The sequence below is a fragment of the Hemicordylus capensis genome, chromosome 2 (assembly GCF_027244095.1).
Source record: "Hemicordylus capensis ecotype Gifberg chromosome 2, rHemCap1.1.pri, whole genome shotgun sequence".
NCBI classification, from domain to species: Eukaryota; Metazoa; Chordata; class Lepidosauria; order Squamata; family Cordylidae; genus Hemicordylus; species Hemicordylus capensis.
Genome location: NC_069658.1, coordinates 273,195,430 through 273,220,461, shown reverse-complemented (window position 1 = coordinate 273,220,461; position 25,032 = coordinate 273,195,430). Strand labels below are relative to the sequence as shown.

Sequence of the window (25,032 nt, the reverse complement as noted above, 5' to 3'; positions counted from 1 at the left end):
AAAATTGTCTACAGTGGAGGCTGGGACAGAGGGGGTGGAGCAGAAGGGCAAGTATACCTTTAACTCCCAGTAAAACTGACCGCCACCCAGCATCCTATGTGGCCCAACAAGGCGCGTGTCCCACCCCCACTGCTCACCTGGCCGCTGCGCATCAGCCTGTTGAGTGGCAAGGGTGGGGCATGCGGCTTTTTAGCGCACAGGATGCTAGGTGGTGGCCGTTTTTACCAAGAGTTAAAGGTATATTCCCCCTTCTACTCCACTGCCCTCTGCCCAGCCGCCAGTGTTTGTCTATAAAAAATTGCCCTGGTCCAGTAGTTAACTTCCCCATTTGGAGAGATCATGTGTACCCATAGAGCCTTGCTTGCAGTTTTTTTCTATTAGCTCCACATCACACTGTATTCCATAGTATATGTTGTAAAAGGCAACATTTTTTTAACATTCCAATACTATCTGAAATGCTAGTGATAAGGCAACAGCCTTGTATTCTGAGTTCACTTCACTGAGAACCGAAATATGCTATTGTGAAATACCAAAGCCACTACTGCGCAGTTTAAAGATACAGATCTTTCTGACTTTTATAATAACACAAGTGATTTTCGGCCCGTTAAATAACGGGCGCTAGTAAGTGCTCCGGGGCCCCCGCCGCCATTCCCCCTCCTGCCGCCAGCCTCCATGCCGCGGCCAGTCTCCCCGGCCGGGCAAGGGCCCCAAAGTCTCCCCCCTGCCTAGTTTCGGCGCCGCCGCCAGGCCTTGGCAGCGGCTCTGCCGCCACCTTGGCCGGCTTCCCCCGCCACCTCTTCCCCCCGCCCGGCTTCGGCGGCGCAGCCAGGCTTCGGCCATGGCTCCACCTCCGCTGCGCCTCGGCCAGCTTCCCCTGCCGCCTTTTCCCCCCACCCGGCTTTGCAGCGGCCGCTTCTCCTCCCGGCCATCATGGCCACCTGGTCACTGCGGTTGTGACTCCCTCGGCACTTTCTGGGCATGCGCGGAGCGCATGCCCAGAATGGCCAAGGGAGGCACGGACACACGCCTGGGTGTCCATGGACGGACACCAAGGCTTTTATTAGAGAGGATAAGATATTTATTTATTTCATTAATATACCACCCATCCACAAATAGCTCAGGGTGGTGCACAGTCAAAAACAAACATTTATTTAAAATATTAACATAAAACGTGAAATAAAATTATTTAAAACCATTTAAATCACTTAACTATTCTTAAATAGTTATTTCTATAACCCTGGTTGCTTATCTGCTTTCACAATATCAGAACGGTATTAGCAACAACATCTGCATAGAAAACACATATTTTTCAGTTTAAGCTTCTTTGTAGTCCTCAAGGAAACCCTTTGGAACTGCTTAGAGGATTGAAGTATCTTGTCTCCCAAAGACTCGCATTGTTGTAGCTCTGCACTTCTGAGAGCCAATAACTGTATGGATTTTTCACTGATATTATCCAAGAGATTATCCACCTGGTGTGAAACAAGTATTTAAGAAGCATATTAACAAAATAAAAATTTACTCTAACTGAACAAAAAGAGACACAGTTGCATTCACCAAAGATACTTCATTGTTTAAATCATAAAATAGTGACATGTCGTTATAACTGAATTTCTTTTTTTGTCAGATGCTATCCTTGCTAGTAGTGTTGGGTAATAATTAAGAACATGAGCTTAGACCTGGAATCTTCAGTTCAAACCTTAAATCTTTGAATTTACGTGATGGACTTCTGTAAGCGATTATATGTTTGCCTCAGCCCCCCCTCTCTCTATAGGAGGGATATGCACAGGTGCCTGTGATGCTCCCCCCAGCAGCCCTCATGTGCCAGCGGCATGACCTCCATGCACAGGCTGCTGGTGGGAGTGCCACAGCAGCAGGAAGCTGCATGGAGAAGAAGATAAGTGCTATCCTCACATTTAAAGGGGCTGCTCACAGCCGCCTCCCGCCCTGCCCCCCAACAGTCAAATCAGTTTGGCAGCTTCACAAACCAGTTCAGCTTTGAATCTGTGCACAAATCTAAATTCATAAGAACACAAGAACAGCCCTGCTGGATCAGGCCCATCTAGTCCAGCATCCTGTTTCACACAGTGGCCCACCAGATGCCGCTGGAAACCTACAGGCTGGAGTTGAGGGCATGCCCTCTCTCCTGCTGTTACTCCTCTGCAACTGGTACTCAGAGGCATCCTGCCTCTGAAGCTGGAGGTGGCCTGTAGCCCTCAGACTAGTAGTCGTTGATACACCTCTCCTCCATGAAATTATCCAAACCCCATTTAAAGCCATCCGGGTTGTTGGCTGTCACCACATTTTATGGCAGAGAATTCCACAAGTTGATTATGCATTGTGTGAAAAAGAACTCTGTTTGTTGGTCCTAATTTTATTGGCAATCAATTTCATGGGATGACCCCTGGTTCTGCACTGGATTCAAAGGACAATGTGCACATTCTTAGGAGCCCCCACCCCCACCCCCACACAACCTCCCTGCAAAGTCCTCAAATAGTTGCCCCCCCCAAAAAGGTCAAAACACTGCAGAGCAACGTCTGATGCAATGTGAAAGCTGCAGCCTTACTTGTTCTAGTAAAAGATGTCATTTTACACACTCTGGGTCTTTTTATTGATGCTGAAGAAATTTTGAAATATATGTGGGAGGGTCTTTTGAGAAACATTTTTTCCCCTGGCACATAACATTGTAAAGTATTTACTAAGTCTACCAAGGAAGTAGACACAGTCTTCTCCTTGCCTGGAAGTCCTAACCCCAGCTCTGGAGCCTTGCTTTGGTGAGTCAGTGACAAGGGATGGGCAGTCTTCACAAAAGCACACACTTCCACTTGATGGGGGGGGCGGGTGAGGAAACACAGCTCAAGAACAATATGAGAAAAGCCAGTTTTGATCCCTACCATGCTCTTTCCGAAAAATCCCAGAACCTGTGTGAGATGTTCTGTACAGACTCAGTTTGCACATCAATGAATATTCTTCAGTAAAGTGAAGAAAAAAGAAATTTTGTTTGGAACTGTGGATGAGGAACTTCATCCTGTGAAGACTGCAGCAAGCCACTTATTTATTTTGGCATTGTCATCTACTTAGGAATTTCCATCTAAGACAATACACAAAAAACACTACTTTCTCTTGCATCTGTTATGTCTGTGATGGAACTAATATACTGGCTGGTATCCTGACTAACTGCTTGCATAACAAAGTTGTGGTAGCATCGGACTAATGTCACTCTAAAAAGTAAGAATTTTTCCCCTCAGTCCATTTTTTAAAATTGTGAGATCAGTCCAAGCAACTTTTCCTTTAAACAGTTGAGCGTGGTGTAGTGGTTAGAGTGCTGGACTAGGACCAGGGAGACCTGAGTTCAAATCCCCATTCAGCCATGATATTTGCTGGGTGACTCTGGGCCAGTCACTTCTCTCTCAGCCTAACCTACTTCACAGGGTTGTTGTGAGGAGAAACTGAAGTATGTAGTACACCGCTTTGGGCTCCTTGGAGGAAGAGCGGGATATAAAATGTAAAATTATAATAATAATTTCTCACATAGGTTTACTGCAGAAAGGTTATAAGGACAGCTATCCATAACTCATAATCTAGGGCAATCTGGATGACTAATTGGATTGTTCCAGGATGAACTGATTGCAGGCTGCAGCCTATGATGGGAAATATATACCGTCCTATGGAAATAAGCTTCACTAAATTCAATTGAAATTCCAAGTCATGTATTTAGCACTTGCCTTGACAATAGTACAGGATGGTACGCAGAGGGTATAGCTCCTCCAATGAATTAGAGTAGTAAGAGAAAGGGTGCGTGATATAATTAAACAATCTACTGTTTTAAGATACCTGCATTTGAAGCTTCCCAACAGTTATATCTGAATGGTACCACATTGATGGCATATTCTTTTTCTTCTTTTTTAACACTGTGTAGTGTTTCTTTTTTGCTGGATACAAAGCCTGTTAACACACAACAAAGAAACATTCAGACAGGATCAATGTTCTGCGATCCAGAACCCCTCATGGGCAGGAGTGTTTCATTATGAATATATGGACCTGCTTCAGAATCAGGCCATTGATACACTTAACTCAGTATTGTCTATTTTGACTGGCAGCAACTCTGCAGGATTTAGAGGGTCTTTCCCAGTCCCACCTAGACATGCTGGGGATTGAACTTTGGACCTTCTACATGTAAAGCCTGTGCTCTGCCATTACATGGTGGCTCTTGTACATGTAGACACACAATTCCCATGACGCATAGTGATATTTTCCTGCCTCAATCTTAAGAAAAGCACGGAGCTCCATATGTTCAACCACTGGAGGACATATAGGGTGCATTTCCAGTATCACCCCCATTAACATCATAATTTTATATACCATTCAGCAGGACGACTCCTATATCTTTCGTTTTCCCTGTTTAAAATACTGGCCTACATGTTATGCAGCCCAGTGCATGTGGTGCCAATCCACCTATACTACAGTAGGCTCGTAGTGAAGCACCAGCAGGGTTCCAATAGTGCTCCATCACTCCAGAAGTACTCAAACTGGAAACATGCCACTTGACTGTCAGCAACATGTTTCTGATCTAACTAGCACCTACAGAGTGTGAGCGTGCTACTTGAGGTATTTGCACTCTTGCACAGAAATGCAACTCTGCCAGTGCTTTACTTTAAGCTTGCAGCAGCACAGGTGGATTGACACTGCCCACATTAGGTTGCACAACATGTGAGCCACTGGGTATATAATCCTAACCTTCCCATCTCAAAAAGGATATTGTACAATGGGAAGTGTACAGAAATGAGGAAACAATTATGACAGGAGTGATGAAGACCAGTTTAAGAAACTAGGCTTTTTTGTTTTGTTTTTGTTTTGTTTTGTTTTGTTAAAAAAAGATCAGCTCTATAAATGCTTTAATGCATGCCAGTTAAAAATGAAACCTGTACATTTAAAGACAGTGGCCTACATGTGCAGTGGCACAACACTGCTGCACTCCACATCAGGGCTGTTGCAGACTCATAAGTCAGTCCCAACGCTGCAGGGAGTGAGTAGTTGCACAATCAGTGCTTTCACAGTTACTCCTGTTCACGGCAAAAGGAGTACATGCAGGAGCGCTGATTATGCAGTGTTCATTCTCTGCAGAGTCAGGGCTGCCTTACAAGTCTGCAAGAGCCCCAGTGCAGTGGATAGTGGCACCTACCACTGTGTATCACATCAATATGGCAAATAGATGATGGGGACAAACACAAAGGGACCGCCAGCACTATCATGCCCTACTGGAGGGACCCTAGTCTGATCTAGCAAAGCAATTTTGTGTTGAATGTTCAGGGTATCTATATATATAATTTACTAAGACATACCCGTGGCTAATCCTATGTGTGGCATCTCTCGCGAGATTTCACAAGTGAGGGGAGGGGGAGAGGAAGGTGAGTGATCAGCGAAAGGAAGCTGTGGTAGTGGGCAGCAAGAAAAAGCACCGCCCGCCGAGAGGAAGCAAGGTGGCGGCCAGGTCAGCTGCCGGATGGTGAGAGGAAGTGGTGGGACCACCAGGTGGCGAGAGGAAGTGCCATCTGGTGAGAGGAAACAGCAGCCAGGCCGGCTGCCAAGAGGAAGTGGCAGCTGGGGCTGAAGGGAGGGGAGGAGAACGAACTGGGACTGAGGGGGGGGCAGGGAAAACTAGGGGTGCAGATGCACCAGGTCAGCTAGTATTTATTTATTTTATCTGTCTATCATATTTCTATACTGCCTGGAATGTGCATCCCTAGATGGCGTATATATAACATATTTATATTCTGTCCAAAACTTGTATCTCTGGACAGTTTACAATAAAACAATACAAATTAAAACACTGAAATAACTTAAAACTTGTAAAGCTAAAGCACAATGTATATAAACAGGATAAAATTATTAAAACCATGATGATATAAATAAAAGTAATTAAAAGCCTGAGAAAACTGGTGCGTACTAAGGGTCTTTTTAAAAACAGCCAGAGATGGAGAAACCCAGATTTTAATGGGGAGTGTATTCCAGAGCCCAAGGGCAGCCACAGAGAAGGACGAGTCCCGAGTAGCCATCAAAAGAGCCAGTGGTAGCCATATCCAGACCTCCCCAGATGATCTTAACAGGTGGGAGGTGCCCTCTTAAATACCCTGGACTTAAGAGCTTTGTATTTCCAACAAACCAGCACTTTGTATTTCACTTGGAAACATATCCACAGCCAGTGCAGTTCTTTTCAAATCAGTGTTGTTGTTGTTGTTGTTGTTGTTGTTATTAGGTCTCTTCAGGTTATCCCAGAAACCAGTCTGGCTGCTTCATTCTGCACCAAATGTTGTTTCCAGACTATGTACAAAAGCAACCACGCGTAGAGTGCATTACAATAGTCAAACCCAGATGATGGGGTTACCAGCACATGTACCACCATGTTAAGGTCATTTTCCTCCAGAAATGGCCATAGCTGATGTATCGGCTAGAGTTGATAAAACCCTGGTTGTTGCCTCAACCTGAGAGACCAGAGAAAGAGTTTTGGATCCAGGAGCACTCCCAAACTATGTACTTGTTCTTTCTGGGAGAGTATAACCCCATCCATTGCAGGCAGATCTAAACCATCTCTCGAGTTCTGACCCCTGCCCCCATCAGTACCTACAGTCAGTATCTCCATTTTATTTAGATTCAAGTTTCAATTTGTTATCCCTCATGCAGCCCATTACTGCCTCTGCACAAACACACAAATTGATGTGAGAGCAAGATATATTGTAATTAATTCCAGCTATTCTGTGGTGGTGTTTTTTATAGATACTAGCCAGAAAATTAATTAGGTTCTTCTACCATCTGTCTAGTGACGTTTTTACCATATTTAGGAACAAAATTAGTTCTAAGTCTGCCCAGCAGAGGGCTGCAACAATCAAACAAAATCAGAATTGGCATGTTGCTTTTTCACAGAATGAACTGCTTGAGAAGGCGAGGAAATGAAACTGAAAAATAAAATTCATCCAACAGGCTTCACACATCTCTAATTGCTTTTTTTTTTTTTTAAGGAAGGCAGCTGTCTTGGTTCACTAGAAAACAAAACTTATGCCTTATGAAAATTAAGGCACTCTTTACATTTTGCTTTATAGAACTGAGGCTGCCTAACTGCAACCTTCCTTTCTAATCTACAGTCTGCCTAGTTTATTAACCTTTTCTCCCACAGGTCAAGTAGCTGTAGAATTGGGAAGAGTGGGAGAGAAAGAATGTATCCTAATCCACAAAACATCTGCATTGCATTAACCTTTATGCTCTGAATGTAGCAAAACAGTTGTACAACATAGATTAGACTGAGCACTCTAGAAACAATAATTGTGCCGCCAGATGACTAAATGAGTAGTATGTGTAGATATTAACACTGAAAGTCCAAAGGAGGTGGAAAGACCCACTGGGAAAGGAAAGCAAAGTGTTTCACAGAAACAGCTACTTTTAAGCAAATTAATTTTGGAGTTTTACCTGTTTTAGAAGCCCTGGCTGATTGAAAAAGCTTGTGAACAAGCACAGAGACCAATTTTAAAACATCCAGACTAGTGATTAAAACATATTGAGCACCGTGACAAAGATGTACAATTGTAAGTGTGATTTCCCCCGCTCCTAAGGTACTTCTATTGCAAAATGCACATATTTTCAACTGTTTGCCATGGTGCTGAGTGGATGTGTGGTAGGGATGTGCATGGAACCGGCAACTGCCAGTTTGAAGGTGTGTGGGGGATAACTTTAAGGACTGGGGAGGGTGCTCTTACGCAGCCCTGGCTGCGTTTCCCCCACTGGCGCTATCATTAAAATTAGTCCCATGAGGCGACAGCATACCTCCTTGCCGCCGCGTTACATCGTGGGCCGTAAATGGTCATAAGTGTCTGCTGCGCACGTGTAACAGACACTTCTGGTCTGCAACGTACCAGGACAGCAAGGAGGTACGCTGCCACCCTGTGAGACCAATTTTAATGACAGTAGCGGTGGGGGGAACATGGGGGGGAGCACCCTCCCCAGTCCTTAAATTTATCCATCCCCCACCTTTGAACTGGCCAAACCACCGGACTTTCATATGGGTTCGGAGGTCCATAAAGGGCCTCCAAACTGGTTCTGTGCACATCCCTCATGTGTGGGTTGTTAGATAAATAGCTGGAAACCCGATAAATGTGCAGAAATATTTTCGCATGTAGTAGAACTTCATAGGGAGAGAGGAGAGGTGTTTCACTAACAGGCTCCTGCACACCACTTTGTATATACGCTATGTGCTCTGATGCTGTGAGTGCTCTAGACTTCCTCCCCATAACAGAATTGAAGGCATGGGGACCCCAGTCATTCCCTGCACTCCCAAAGCTTTCTGTAGTTCAAATGTCCTCTATCAACATTCACACACAGAAAGACAGGAAATGTTTATAGAAATATAACTCACCAGCCTTCTGTCTTGCCTCTTAAAGCGCCAATTAGAGTGGTTACAATATTAGCCTAGAAGCTGGGTGACAAATTTAAATTCCCACTCAGCCATGAAACTCACTGGGTTACCCTCACTCAGCTGGAGAGCCAAGGTTGCCTTCCCCTAACCTATCTCACATAAGGATGAAAATGGTATGAGGGAGAACTGTGTATGCTGCCCTGAGGAAATTAGAAAATATATGTCACTAACAAAGGGTAACTGTAATCTGCTGCAAAAGATCTGAAAACTGCAAGAATCAAGATAAATTTATTTATTTGTTTATTTATTTATTTGATTTCTATACTGCCCTTTCAAAAATGGCTCAGGGTGGTTTACATGAAAATAAAAACAATTAAATCAATTAACAGTTATAATCAAAAGCTATAAAAACAATATAAAGCCAATTAACAAGTTAAAAATTTAAAACAGTTTTAAAGCCCTGGAAAACCAGGCCAAACATTTACAGTTTAAAAACTGTTTACAAACACTGGAAGGCCAGGCCAAACAGGCCTTCCTGTGAACTTTATTGCTTGGCCTACATCCCATGTTCTCATTGGATGAAATGTTCCCTTAGGAAAATTTTCATGTCATTTGACATGTATTTGCCTCAATTGTCTGCTATTAGTCTGAGGCTTTCTTCCAAATTTTTTATTGACCAGTGCAACATGTGATTGAGAAGGTGGTGGCCTCCCAGGTCGAAACAGTCTTGGAGGAAACTGATTATCTAGACCGATTTCAAACTGGTTTCCAGGCTGCCTATGGGGTGGAGTCTGCCTTGGTCGGCCTGACAGATGATCTCCAACTGGGAATTGACAAAGGAAGTGTGACCATGTTGGTCCTTTTGGACCTCTTGGTGGCTTTCAATACTATCAACCATAGTATCCTTCTGGAGCATCTGAGGGGGTTGGGAGTGGGAGGCACTGCTCTGCAGTGGTTCCGCTCCCACCTCTTGGGCAGGTTCCAGATGGTGTCTCTTGGAAACTGTTGTTCTTCAAAATCTGAACTTTTGTATGGTGTCCCTCAGGGCTCCGTATTGTCTCCGATGTTGTTTAACATCTACATGAAACCGCCGGGAGAGATCATCAGGAGATTTGGTGCTGGTTGCTATCAGTATGCTGATGACACCCAAATCTATTTCTCCATGTCAGCATCATCAGGAGAGGGCATAACCTCCCTAAATGTCTGTTTGGAGTTGGTAATGGGTTGGATGAGGGATAACAAACTGAGACTGAATCCAGATAAGACGGAGGCACTTATTGTGTGGGGTTGGAACTCAGGAGACGATTTTAATCTGCCTGTTCTGGATGGGGTCACACTTCCCCAGAAGCAACAGGTACGCAGACTGGGGGTGCTTCTGGATCCAAGTCTCTCCCTGGTGTCCCAGGTTGAAGCAGTGGCCAGAGGTGCCTTTTATCAGCTTCGGCTGATACGCCAGCTGCGTCCGTTTCTTGAAATAGATGACCTCAAAACAGTGGTACATCTGCTGGTAGCCTCCAGACTGGATTACTGTAATGTGCTCTATGTGGGACTGCCCTTGTACGTAGTCTGGAAACTACAGTTAGTCCAGAATGCGGCAGCCAGGCTGGTCTCTGGGGCATCTAAGAAAGACCATATAACTCCTGTATTGAAGGAGTTACACTGGCTGCTGATATGTTTCTGGGCAAAATACAAGGTGTTAGTTATAACCTATAAAGCCCTAAACAGCTTGGGTCCTGAGTATTTAAGAGAATGTCTTCTGCGTTATGAACCCCACCGCCCATTGAGATCATCAGGAGAGGTCCGTCTGCATTTGCCACCGGCTCGTCTGGTGGCTACTTAGGGAAGGGCCTTCTCCGTTGCTGCCCTGAGGCTTTGGAATGCCCGCCCTAGTGATATAAGAGCCTCCCCATCTCTGACAATTTTTAAAAAGTCTTTAAAGATGCACTTGTTCACCCAGGCTTTTAACTGATACTGTTTTGATTGTTTTAAATGTTGTTTTAGAATATTGTTTTAAAATTTTAAAATTGTTGTGTGTTGGATTTCTTGTTTTTGTTTTTAACTAATGTTTTAATGTTGTTTTTATCTTGTTATAAACCACCCAGTTTTGGGTGGTATAAAAATATGTGAAATAAATAAAATAAAATAAACATGATTTTTAAATTTTTCAAACACTTGACTTTTCTCTCTCAGAACGTATACATAAGTAAATCTTGAAAAATCATCAATAAATGTATTTATTAATTATTTTTATTTATTTATTTATTTTATTTCTATACCACCCTTCCAAAAGTGGCTCAGGGTGGTTTACACAGAGAAATAATAAATAAATGATGGATCCCTGTCCCCAAAGGGCTCACAATCTAAAAAGAAACATAAGAGACACCAGCAACAGTCACTGGAAGTACTGTGCTGGGGGTGGACAGGGCCAGTTACTCTCCCCCTGCTAAATAAAGAGAATCACCACTTTAAAAGGTGCCTCTTTGCCAAGTTAGCAGGGGTTATGAGGTACTGATTGCCACCTATGCGGCTTTGATGACCATAGACATTAAAATGTATATGTTCCAGATGATTTTGTAATTCCCTCTGTGTCTGTCCAGAAAGGCTGTCTCATCTCTTTATTAGGTGAGCAACATTGACATCTATTGACAGCTTCTCTGCTTGAAGCTGCGAGGCTTGCCTGTTTGGTTATACAGTCCAGTTGAAAAAGACCATCTTCACACATATAGGCTATCATAAATAAATCATCAACTTTGGTAATGTAGCAAACTTTGTCCTCAAAAGTCACTTTACAACCTTTATTGATCCCATGTCCCACAGAGATCATGTTACTCTCCATATCAGGGACTAAGAGTGCATCTTAGATCAAAATCTTTTCAGTTTTTTCCATCAAATTGCCTGCAATACAGTTAAACTGAACCTCTCCCCACCGAAAAAATTCCAACAAAAACAAGAACTTTGTAATTTGTATCTAAATCAAACAGTTCAGGTGAATTCAGAATATTCCAGGTAGCGCCTGAATCAATTATGAAATCATTTCTTTCACTCATATTTCTCACATTGTAACTTTTTGTTCTATGACTACTGTCTCTCTCTTTTGTTTTGTTTTGTTTTGTTTTGCTGTGACCATGCTGCCTTTCCTTTTGTCTACTGGGAAATTCCTTCCACCTTTCACACCTTCCATCTCTGAGCAATTGGCTTGTAAATATTCTGTTTCATCACAATTAAAGCAATGTTTTTGTTTGCTGGAAAAGGCTGTAGAACTGTTGCCATGCTCTGGAAAATCTGCCTCTCCTTGTTTGAGACTGAAATCTTGCAAGCATGCAATTACATTTTCCATTTCAAGTTTGCTACTTGAAACTTCCAATGCCATTTTAACATTATTATAACTCTGTAGCAAGGATCTCAGAATCAATCCAATCAACACTTGATCATTCAAACTAAACCTATGTTGCTTAAGTAATCTGTGAGTCTCCCGCATTGCATTTATATGGGTTGACAAATCCCCTCCTTCTTCTAGCTGCATTTTGCAAATCCTTTGAATTAAAAGGACAGCAGCATTGCGGGAGACTCTGCCATACAGCTTTTGGAGCTTTTTCAACAGCTCTGAGGCAATTTTAGACTTTTTGAAATGCATTAGCAAATCATCACTCACATTTAGAAGATTCAAGCCATATGCTCTGTCATTTTGTGAATCCCATTTCTTTTGGGCAGCCACCCCATCTGTTGGTCTTGGTTCTGTGAAGGCTCAGTTAAAAGGGCTCCATAAAAGAGCTCCATAATAGGGCTCCTTTTGCCTTCAGAAGGGTTTCCATTTTCATAACTTCCTCCAATTTTGCTTGGAGAAAGGAGCATTGCTCACCTCTGGATTCATGCTGTCCTACTAACTCACTCAGCTGCACTTTAAAATAAAAAACTCTGCTGCAGACCTTTGGGCTGCTGAGCCCATAACCCTGTTGGGGTTTGTGATTATTTAGCAAAACACCAAGGAAGCTACCACTCCAGTTACAGAGTGCAGAGTTTAGTTGTTGCAGCTATTTAAGTAACGCACATAGAGGTCATTGTAGAGTCTTAAGTTACTTAACTAGTTTATTGGTGAAATGCATTTGGGATAGGAAAGACCTATCCTATCTATCAGCTACATAATGAATGTAGCTGATAAGATGTTTCCATCTTCTCTCTAGGAGGAAAGGAAGAGGTCTGACTCACTTCAGGAAGTACCTGAGAAGTCAAAGCAGGGGTTATAGAGTAGAGGCAAGTAGGAACAGATAAGGATACTCTCACTAGGTACGTCTACTCCCAGTGCCCTTAGTGGTCATGAGGATAGTTGCTGCAAAAGGTCAATGCACTGGAATTCCATCTCCAACACCATGCACCTCCTCAGTGGCAGCGTATGTGCTTTGTACACATAAGGTATCCGTTTCAATCCCCATATCGCTACTTAAGATCTCAGGCAGCAAGCCTGAGAAAGATTTTGCTGCCAGTCAAAGCCAAACTAAAGATAATAAGGCAGCCAGGTCTATTTATCCATGTGTCTGTCCCATTCAGTCATGGAGCAGGAGTGAGGAAAGGGTCTATGGAAGTGAAACTTCCCCACTCCCATACAAAGCTGCCTCCTATTGAGCCAGAGTGCTGGTCCATCGGGCTCAGCACAACACCTTTCCAGCCATTTCAGAGGGGGGTCTTTGCCAGTACTTTTTTTTTTTTAGGGAGGGCTATTTACGGAATGTGTAATCTTCCAGGTGTAATCTTCTTCAAAACGGTGAGCATTAAGTTTTCAAGTAATACCAGGACCAAGTAAGCTAGGGCTGTGTAAGTGCCTTCATCATATCTATACTGAGGCTTGCGTCTGAAAAATAGTTCGTAACATAGATAAACAGGCACTGACCCCATCAGCAAACACACAGGTAAAATGCCCACTCATTCTAGAAGTAATGAACCAACTTCAAGGCTGCAATTTAACTAATGGAGCAAATTCAGCACATTAGATTATCAGTTGCCTGTTACCTTTTGCATCCCAGGTGGGAGAGACACTACTGAGATGCGTCTCGTCATCCGTCTTGCCTGCACAACTGTGCTTGTCCCATCAATGCCTTGTGCATGTTCCTCAATTATGTTCACATCCAGTTTAATTGCTGCTTCAAAGAAAGAAAGAGGGAGGGATATAATAAGTTTAATCCAAATAGTGGTATGTGTGCATTAGACACAAGTTCAAATTTGTTATTTATTTTTATGAATACTAGAATATATGGGATGTGTGCAGGCTCTCAAGCTGGTCTACAATAATAAAGAATTACAACTGAAAATGGTAAGGTGTTGATTTTGAGCACTGAAATGACAAGATCAATAAACAAAACCAGCAACCTTATTTCAACAGCTGGAGATAGCTAAACAATTTTGAAAGCATGTATAAAGGTAAAGTGTGCCATTGAGTCGATATCGACTCCTGGCGACCACAGAACCCATGAGGCTTTATTACTTGATGACAGACTGCTAAGGAAAGGGCCAGACAAGCTTCCTAGTGGAAAAAATTCTATGGTTTGGGTGCTGCAACTTAGAAAGCCCTGTCCCATGCTCCCACCAATCATACTTCTGAAGATGGTGAGATACCAAGCAGGGTCAACCCTGAAGATCTTAACAGGCAGGCAGGATCATGTTGGAACAGAAAGTATTTTAAAAACCCAAATTTCAGCACTTTGAATTACTCTCCAAAACAATTTGGAGCTAAGAACAATTAAATACTGTTTTTGATGGCTTTTCAAAATATGTTCCTCCAATAGCATTTAATCTTTATTAGCTCCAAATTTGTTTATTCTATCTGCAGGATTTGGCACCAGCTTCAGTTTCTGAACACTTTTCAAAGGCAGCCCCATGTAGAGTACACCATAAAAGTTCCAGCTGCAGGAATCCCAGTCGCAGATCTCTTAATGTCACACCTAGTTCTGTCACAAATGTAAGGAATTTAGTTCACTACCACAATATCAGCGCTCCTGAAGCATAATCACACCTGGCCTGCAAGTTACCATGAGTGGGCTGTTTGCCTAATTCATCTTGAAAATGATGGACCCAAAAACAAATTATGGAGAGTGAACTATTAGTACAGCATATAATTACCATTTTGAGAAAGCTTCCTTCTTTTCAGTTTTGGTAATATTTTTGGTGAAGATAATTCCCTAACAATCCTTGGAAGGAGATGGTGCTTCCTGGAAACAGGAGGTGTTCTAGACATTTCTGGGTTTGAAGGGCTGTCACCTTGACGCTTGGGTTTCTTGCTTGCTTTTTGATAGAATGGGAACATTTTCCTCACTGTGGCCCTAAACTGTTCCATAATACTTTTTTTCTTGCCTGTGCGGTATCCAAGACCTTTGGAGCCATTAGGTAAGTGTCCTTGAGGTATCAGTTTCACTAAATTGGAAGACATGACTCTTTGCCACCTGAAAACAGATAAAGATAATGGATCTTTCTTTCTTTCTTTCTTTCTTTCTTTCTTTCTTTCTTTCTTTCTTTCTTTCTTTCCTTACTGCTTAGTATAAAAATCTCTATGCCGTGTACAATTACAGATTATTACAGTAGATAAGTCATCCAAGCTTTTAATCTTTATAAGGAACAATAAAGTTTTCCTCTCATTTTCCTTTCTCCTAATACTGGGTTACATTTCTTATGAGTACTCACCTACTAAGTAATGAAGGAGCCACTTGTTGGTATACAGCAAGTGGTCAGAGTAGACAATACTGAGCTAGATGGGCCAGTGTAGGGCAGCTTCATACCGTGTCTCAGATAACCTGTCATCTCCAGTGAAAAGGTTGAATATTCCAGGGCACAGAAAGGCATGGTCTGCATGTGCAGCAGAATGAAGTGGGAGAATTCTGAGGTCATATAGTGGACAGTAGCACTTCAAGTTGCAGGAAGAGGATATTTTGAATGCTCTTTCATGAAAGAGAAAAGCTCTCTACAAACAAAATATGTTCTTAAAAGTCAGCACATAAGGGAGAAACTTTCTTCTAGCCTAGCCAGAGGCGTATCTAGGGAAAATAGCGCCTAGGGCAAACACTGAAATTGCGCCCCCTGTCCAAGCATCTGACACCCATCTTTCAGATAACTTTACCATAATATCAGCTGAAAAATACAAGTCAGGCTCGTTAATCTTTTAATCTTTCAAAAACTATTTTAGCAGTGGACTTAGCCAGACCAAAAAATGTTGGAAAACTACAAATTTCAGTATGCTGGGGCTCATGAAATACCCAAATACTATGTGGAGGTGTACTTGAAAAACTAAACAGAAGTGCCTGTCTAATTCTCTGCTATGCATCGTAGCATCACCATTACATAAGTTTTAAAAATCAATGGAGAATTTGACTTTTCCCAGATACTCTGTAAATAATTAAAGGACATGCAGAGTAAACTGTGTCACTGCTTGGAATATATTCTAGTCTTTCAGAAAGACAGTTAAAATGAGAGAAAGAGAGCAAGAAACTCCTAGTGGGCCTTAATATTAAGGATTTCACACTGATTCAAAGACAAATTCACCATTAATAGCCATATTAGCAAGACATCACATTTAACTCACTTATCACAAGAAGCAAAGTAAGAGCAAATGAATACAATCCTAGCTCATAAGCATCAGCTCAGTATTCACAAGCCCTGATTCTCTGTACATAGTGCCAATCTGAATATGTGTACAGTGACTTATATTATATATTATTATTTTTTTACCTGTAGCCCCTTCGGGGGGCTTCCTAAAGGCTGGGGGGTTTGCAAAGGTTCCTCCCCCCCCCCCCACTGGCCTCTAGGGCCTCGCAGGGACCATTTGAGCATGTGCAGTGGCCACTTTTAAAAATCTTTTTTTTTAATGGCCACTGAAAACAAAATGGCCACCGTGCAGGCTCAAATGGCCTCTGCAAGGCCTGGCATGACCTAGGGCCTCACAGAGGCCATTTGAGCATGCACGGTGGCCATTTTGTTTTTGGCAGCCATTAAAAAAAATTTTTTTTTTACAAAATGGCGCCCCCTTCAAGTGGCGCCCAGGGCACGTGCCCTGCCTGCCCTACCTCTAGATACGCCCCTGAGCCTAGCTGCTCCCTAATTAACTCATTTTGTATGTACTTGCAGATAGGTTTCATGATGAGAAGCAGTCAAAAATTTGATTCTCTGGCTTGCAGTCTGAAGTGATACAATCCATTCCACAACCTCAGAACTCTACACCTTCACTTTCACTTCATTCTCCTGCATGCAGAGGTGCACCTGGGTAATTTTGGAGCCTGGAGCCTGGACGCACACACCCTAGCTGCAAGTTAAGCATCATCCCCCTACACACACACACACACACACACACACACACACACACACACACACTGTCATACATGCAGTATTTTTAACACTTGGGTTCTTGGGGGCACAAACAGTAACTGATCTCACAAGAATGTAAGAATATAAAACATGTACATTCATCCCTTGCCCACCACGGTTTTACCAATGGCAGTTTTGAGTATATGTGAATGGGAAATTGTGACAGGTCTTGCCAACTGTCACCCAAGTATCCGTGGTTGGTGAGGTTTTTTGTGATGGGGGGGCGGTTCCGAGGTTAAATCTGCTCATTCTTCTTGCTGACCCTTGCTGACCTTGCTGTCCCTTGCCAATTTAAAATGCCTTTGAGTGATTTTGGTGAGGTTCAAAAAATTTCCAGAGGTTCAACTGCTCATTCTTCTTGGTGGCTCTTGTCAATATTACAGGATTTTATTATTATTATTTTTAGCCATTAAATCCCCCCCGCTCTATTTTAGGTCTTTTTGCAGTCGCAGTTCTCCAACCCCTGTTTCCCATAGACTTTAATGCCTCACCAACAGCCAATTTGTGAACGGCGAGGTTTTGCCAGAACAGAACCCTAACAGTTGACAAGGGATGACTGTATATTTATGCAAATATGCATTAGCAGAAAAATCTCAATATGCAACTTAATATATTCCCACCCCACATATTTCTTTCCCCTCTACCCCCTCTGTCTCTAAAGCAGAGGTCCTGCCCGGTGCAGGTCACAGTCATGCTCAGCTGCCTGGTGCAGTGTGGGTCGGTGGCGCAGTGCAGCATGGCAACCACAGCACCTGGGGGCCCTTGGCAGTATGGAAGCCCTTGACTTCAGCCGAAAGGTCCACCTCTGCCTGCATGTTTAGGCTGCACCCCAGGCTGGTACAGCTGCTGGATAAAATGGAACACTCCTTCTGCCACTTAGCAGATGGTCACTGCCAGCACCTCCTTCCTTGTTTGTTACTCGCATACAATCAGAAAGGTGGAGCACATGCAGCTCTTGAACTCGGGTAGGATGCTTGTCCTAGCCTGTTTCTGATTGCATGGACTGCCTTATTGTCTAGACAAATCCGCAGTATAGTCCACAAACACATCAAAAACACATTAAAACAGTAAGTTATGAGAATCACCTCTACAGTCTAATATCTTGTTATTTGCTATTTGTGATTGAACCTTAGCTGCACTCGCTGCAAATATTGTTACTTTAGAGGTCTTATGCTGTAGCTCTTCTTTTTAGGGCCTTCAGCAAAAACCAGTTTTTGCTGGCCTTCCAGCCATTTTGGTCAAGTACCTGTCCAATAGTGCCTTTCATGGGGCTTTATGTATGCTTTTGAAATATACATATCCCAACTATGCTTTTAAATTTTTATTTTTAATAATGCATTTTAAAAACTGATATTTCTACTCTTGCTAATGAACATTAAGGACACAGTGCTAAGTAGCCTTAGCCTTTGCTACATTTGATGGTGTAATGTAAAAATTACTGTCACTCACCTTTCAGTCCCTTTTCTTCTTACTTGGTCTGTTTTCTTCTGAGTTTTCTGCATAATATCACTAGGAGTTTTTCCTCTGTAGCTCCTAAGAGAACTAGCGAAGCATCTTTGGTTAAGGGGCATAGCTCATTCCCATTAAGACAGCTTTTGATTTAGATTCCTAACCCAGACTCTTTAAAAGCATTATGTAGATAGCTGCTGGAATGGATGCTTCACAGCTTTTGTTTTCCCCAAGCCCAGATCCTTCCTTGTCCTGCAAGGGTTCACATCAGCAGTTAAATAGAACATCTTAACTTATGATTGTTACAAGAGGGTGATGATAAATTTGACAGAGTTCTGGGGAATTCCACAATACACAACTAATCATGGCAGAGGAAATTCCTTCTCAAGTATATGATATGTTTTTTGGAATTAGAGCAAGTATACTCATTCTCACATGCTGTTCAAAAAGACTCCAGACTCCCAGGTTCCACGGTTTACATGTCAAAGGTCAAAAGGTCACTTGTTTCATGAGACAGCTCTTATTTTAAAGACTGTAAGGGAGCATCTAGAATAACGTCCTGGTCATACTGAATTTAATTTCAGTTCTTTTCACCCTCACTATTCCAGTAGTAAGTGTTGATTGCTGGTGTGCATGTGCTTTCACTTCTCAGAACTGCAATTATTTAAAAAAAAATACACACAGAATTTGTGGACTTGTGCCCATATTTGAGATATATGTGGTGAGTTATATGTGGTGTGCTAACCGGGAGACAGGGTGGCTGGGCATTACAATACTGGAGGGGAAGGGGGGGAGTACCAAAACTCTCAGAAGGAGAGCAAGACAGTAACACTGGAAAAGCATAACATTGGGCAGAAGAGCAGGCATCAAAAGATATTAAGAAGAACTAGCTGACCCTGCACAAAACATCTGTGCGGTATTTGGGTTCGGCGTTTCCCGCCTGGGCTGGTCCTTCCCCCCTCCCCACCTGCGGTTTCTGGCCGGCTTTAAAGCCGGCCCATCCCCTCCTGGGCTGTCTCCTCTTCCGGGCAGCCCAGCTGCCTCCTCACCCTGCTGCCACCTTGCCACTGTGGTTGGGCCCTAAACTGCCACTGCCTTGCCACCGCCGCCTTGCCACCACGGTCGGGGCTGCTGCCTCCCAATCACAGCCGCCACCGCCTCCCCATCGCATCTGGGCTGGCCACTTCCTTCATGCGGCTCCTTCCCAATTGGGCCTCATTTTCTCCATCCTTGCTCCCGTCTTTGCCTGGAACTCTCGCAGCATATCACAAGAGTTCCATGCGGGAGTTCTGCCCCGAAGACATGCATCCCCACAGTGGGCAGCTAAGAGAAATAATTATATAGATGGTTTGGTCACAAGTGTTCAGAGCAATAGACATAGCCTTATCCCTCTATGCCTAGGGTCTCAAACTGCCAGCCCACAGATCAGGTCCACTGAGCTCACCTGACTGACCCGTGTGAAGGCAGCAACCCTGGGACAAGCTGTTGCTTCCTGCCCCCTGCCCCACCTACCAAAGTGTGCCAAATAACAGCACATCTGCTATTTGCTGGTTAACTGGACAGCTTCCTTCTCCCCGCCCCAACTGCCTGCCTCTGCTGTGTGCCAGAAGGGAAGTGTGAGCAGGGATGTGCAAAACTGTTTCGACCAGTTCGAGTTTGAACCAGACCAACCTTCCAAAAAGGGGGGCTAGTCTGAGTTCGAGCTGAACTGGTTCAGCAAAATTTGACTGGTTCTTTATGCTTGCAAAGGGGGATCTGGTAACTATTGCCCTTTATAAGCAAAGGGGGAACCTTATGGGATTGAAAAGGGAGGGAGGGGCATGCGGGAGGTCCCTACATGTTGCTTCATGGGTCCTCAGCAGTGAAGGCCGCAGGCTAGCAGCAGCTCCCCTAAGCCCTGCCGGTGCTCCACCCCATCAGCAAGGGCTGGCCTGTGCTGATGGGGGGAATGCCGGCAGGGCCACCACCACTGAGGAGCCGCACCATAGCAGTGGCACATACGGTGACCTCCTGCCTGCCCCACCCTCCCTTTCAACCACATAGCCCCACCTTGCTTGTGAAAGGGAGTCCTTACCAGATCCCCCTTTGCAAGCATAAAGAACTCGGTTTAACGGGGCAGAACCCGTTCAACCCAGTTCCAGTGCAGAACCAAACTGCTGCGTGGTTCTAACGAACTGGCTTGTGGACTGGGCGGTTTGGTTCAAGTTTGGTTCAAACTTGAATCAAACTGCCCAGAACTGTTCCATGCACACGTGAGTTGCTTCCTTCTTCCCCTGCCACTCTCCTCCTCCCTCGTGGCAGGATTTTCAGTGTGCGAAGCACTGAAGCTGAGAGATAAGGAGGGAGCAGGAAAGAAGACAAAGTCAGAAGGTGTTTTTTCCTCTGGGCAAGGACAGGAGGAGGGAGAATGAGAGAAAGAGGAGGAAGAAAAAATAAGGTGACGTTAGGGAATGGGGAACTGGTTTTCTTGTGGCATGATGCTTCTTTGAAATTACTGATGTGAGTATTGAGCGCTAAATATCTATGGAGAACAATAACCGTTAAAATATTATGGTTATATTTAGAATTTCTTCTTTTTAAAAAAATCCCTGAGAATATTCTGGTGTAAAAAGTAGTGCATTCAGTTAATTTAATTGGCAGGGCAAGGGAGGAAGGAAGGAAGGAAGGAGTAAGAGAAAGGAGGAGGAAAACAGAAGGTAGTGCAAGGCAGGCACGAGGCTATGTGCACCCCCCAGAAGTGCATCGGGATAAAATCTGGTCCACCACCCAACTGAGTTTGACACCCGCTGCTCTATGCAGTCTACATGTGGAGGGCATGACTGAAAGGGCTAGTTAGCCCCTAAGACACAGCTCATTCCTGAAGTTTGTTCAGTCTAGAAGAGACTTAGTGCTGACTAAATAATGGTCCCAAATGGTCAAATCTTTGATGAATTGTTGCCAGAGGCCCTGTATACACTACTGCTGCTGCTGTTTATATACTGCTTTTTGATGAAAATGTTCTCAAACCTACAAGCATATAGCAATTATACTATTAACACTTAACAGTTTCTGCCAAATCCTGTAGTTTGGTGAGATACAGCACTGAGATTTCTCTTTTAGCACCGTCAACAGTGGGTATTTCAGCAGCAATCATATAGTAATGCTATTTCAACAGGAGGTGGCAGCAGAGGATAAGTGTCATTCTTTAGATTCTATGATGGTTTGTTTTCTTTTGAAATTGCCACTTTCTGTTGGTGTCTCTGTATTGCCAAGCATGTATAAAATGCAACACACCACTAGTTTGGGATAGTAATCTCAGTTAAGTGTATTCAAATATTTGAGATGTATGTCAGAATAACATACATTTCGCTTTTACTATTTCCCTACAGTGCTTCGATGTATTTTACAGGGTCACTTGAAAACACACATCAGAAACATAGCCTCCTGGGAATGTCAGTGTCATGCTGGTTTTTAATATCAGTAAAAGGACAAAAAGGCATTAACCGGACCTTATTGGTGGCTTTGAAGTAAGTTCTGTTCAGTTTTGTGGAAATCTCTTCGCACTGTAGAACTTGTTTTCTTTCATATCCACACTTCACCTTTTTCACATGGAAGATGTGACTGATTTGAAGAAGGGAAGAAGGGAAGCTTGATGTCAACCAGACTCTCTGAACACCAGTTTGGAAGATGCTGCTGGCTTCAGGAGAGTACAGCCAGAAACGTGTCCCCAGTGGCTGCACTCCATGTGGAAGCTGTAAGATTTGAATGCTCCATATCTGATGTGTTGTTGCAATTGCATGGCACTTATGCATATGTACTTATCTTGCAGCATGACAAAGTGGCAGGCTTCCCCTCTTTAAAAAAAAAAAAAAAACCCAACAATTTAGAATGGAAAGAGAGTGGTTGAGCTCCTCTGAAAGGCTGTTGGGCAGAAGCCATTCCTGCCCCCCCCCCCAATGGAATTTTCTCCCTTGGAACAATGCAGGATCTAGAGAATTGTGAGAAAAATGGCTTCTGCCAGAAGCAGTCTCTCAAAGAGTCTTGGCCACTCTTTCTAAATGGTAAAAGAAGAGGAAACGACTGCTCTGCCATACCACCAATTAAGCTCCCCTCCTGTTATGAAACCAAATGAGTTCCTGAATGAACCAAGTGGTATATATCCAGCTAGTAGATGAGGCCCATTGTTGATCTGGCAAACTAATTTTGTGTAGGTTACACTTATAGGAAAGTTCAAGAAATTAAATATATGTAACTGAGATTTTTTTAAAAAAATTAATGTGCTTCCAAAAGGGAAGTAAAAGAACAGTTTGAAATTGGTAGGATTTCAGCTTCAAAGATTATTCATTTTATTTCATAACAATGAAAAGGGATTCAAACGGGCTTGCTGTGGACTGGTTTTTATTCATGCCAATACACCCATACACTCTCTCTCACTCTGTCTCTCTGTCTCTCATATTCATTCATATATATCCGTGTCTGAATTCAAGCGAAAAGCATTTGTTCATATTTTAACAAGCGAAAAGCATTTGTTCATATTTTAACTGCCTGGGTTGAAGTTTGCATAGTATCAAGATATGCCAGTAATTGGCTCTTCCTGATAATGTTGCTGTTATGTTGGCAATGAAAAAGCAGTGCCACATTTTAAGTAGCAAGTTAATGCTGTTGCTTACTTTGCAAGTAAAGCTGACAAGTTGGTACAGCTCACTTGGAAACAAATGCTGTCACTCAGAATGTTTCCTATTAGTGTTGTGGAAGTGTTTGGGTTGGCCTTACAGCACAGAGAGGCACAGCAGAAGGCATTACTGTGCGCATGCAAATGAGTCAGTAGAGAACATTTGTAAAAGAAAATGTTGATTATTTCTGTTTGGCTGTTTGCCACACAGGGTGAGTGTCTGCAGTTTATTCTGAACTGGAATACATTGTCAGATAAACTTTGTTGCTTTCACACTACATTATATTGTGACTGGTTTTTAAAATTATTATTATTTGCTTATGGGAGCCCTATTAAGATGTGCTTAATATTGGCACAATCAATGCATGGAAGGGGACTGGGATCACAGCTGCAAGCCCCTTGCCTCCATATTGCTATTGCTAATCTGAGAAAGGGAGAGTCTTGAATCTGAAGGACTGATTGTATGAAGGTACAACCTTTATAGACTATTTGATTCTTCTAATCAACAGAACAATTTGCTTACTTACTGACATTACTACAACTTGCAGGCCAGTCCCTGATACTGTAGGGGAAGAGAGCTATTCAAGTTGCTATGCACAAATGAGTGCTCTGAATTTTTTTGGGAACTAACAGGAAGATCCATTTTGGATCCTTAGATATTGGGCAACTAAATGAGTTGAATGAGTGGGGATTAATTGAAATTAAAAGGATGAAGAGCTCTTTGATTTGCTCTCTGAGTTAGAATTCGATACTTCTGGCCTTCTGTGCCATTGCAACAATATCAGTACTGATAAAAGTTCCCTGCCAACATCTTGCAGCACACTTCACAAGGGTGCTGTACACCAGTGTTTCTCAACCTTTTTGGAATCAAGGACCAGTAAATTCTTTGTGTGGACTTTCAAGGACCACAACATTCTTCCTGTGCAGTTTCCCAGACCAGCAGTTAGTAAAAGGAGTTTCAAGTTTATCTATTAGTATAATACTACAGGCGTGCACAACTCAAATGACCTGGTGGGCCAAAACTGACCGTGTTGGCTGATGGGGGCCGAGATCAATTTTTAGGATGCTGATTAATAAAGTAACACTGAATAGCAATCAATTAATTAAATCAAATTAAAGTGAAATTAATTAAAATGAATTTAATCAAAATTTAACTTTTGAAGTTCTGGCAGGCCAAGATTAATAAATTAAAATAAAATAAATTGAACGAAAAATTCTAATAAAATAAAATACAATCTGTACAAAATACATCATAATAAAATGCATTGTTCTTCTTTTCCACCTCTGCCAAATCATCACATTTAACACGGAGCACTTCTAAGGAAAAATATTAGAGAAGTTTTTCTCTTCATTTTTGATAAGATTATACTTTGATTGTTCACCACACAGGCTTTTATAAGAAGGAAAAAGAGAAGTGAGATGGGGAAAGAAAGAGGGAAAGGCTTGGCTTGAGAAAGAGAGACAGAGGGAAAGGAAAAGGAAAAGGGCATGGGGCAGGCTTGAAGGGAGAGAAAGAAAGAGAAAAAGCAAGAAAAGAAAAGTGGAAAAAGAATAGATAGGCTTGGCATGAGGGAAGCAGAGAAAGTTGAAAACCAAACTGATGGAAAGAACCACCCCACCGTGCAACATCTCGCTCTGCTTGTTGCTTGCCTTCCCATGCCGAAAACCTCATGTATTTAAAAATTCCAATGCATGGTTGGGGATGGCTGCCGGGAGTGGGGTGAGCCAGTAGTCTTTTTACCTCCTCCCCTCACGCGCTGCAAACCTTCGTGTTTTTAAAAAGTATATATTTCCATTCCAGCCACCGCGCGGCTGAGGGGATGGCTGTGGGGGAGGTGTGAGCCAGTAGTCCTCCTTCTACGCCCCTACCCCCTGGTCCAGCAGCGGCGGCAGCAGATACTGATACCAGAGCAATGTCGAGGCCTGCCATCTGGCCCGGCATCACTTCCCAACTGCGAGGTACGCCTGCGCAGTTAATTCTATTAACTGCGCAAGCGCACCTTGTGTTTAGATTTATTGCCCATTTGGCTCCATTTATTATATTTATTTATTTATTTATTCGATTTCCATACCGCCCTTCCAAAAATGGATCAGGGAAATAACAAATAAATTTACACAGAGAAATAACAAATAAATAAGATGGATCCCTGTCCCCAAAGGGCTCACAATCTAAAAAGAAACACAAGAT

At 43.0% G+C, this 25,032-nt stretch overlaps 1 protein-coding gene across 1 annotated transcript; it reads right to left on the bottom strand.

Moving 5' to 3' along the window:
• Window positions 1–1,020: 1,020 nt before the first annotated feature.
• Window positions 1,021–18,315, bottom strand: C2H3orf49 (chromosome 2 C3orf49 homolog). The gene is made up of 5 exons (XM_053293418.1): window positions 18,194–18,315; window positions 14,513–14,832; window positions 13,406–13,536; window positions 3,832–3,942; window positions 1,021–1,469 (listed from the first exon to the last, which is right to left on the bottom strand). Exons 1-5 carry the CDS (start codon window positions 18,313–18,315, stop codon window positions 1,275–1,277), a joined length of 879 nt encoding a protein of 292 aa, XP_053149393.1. The 3' UTR covers window positions 1,021–1,274.
• Window positions 18,316–25,032: the final 6,717 nt, after the last annotated feature.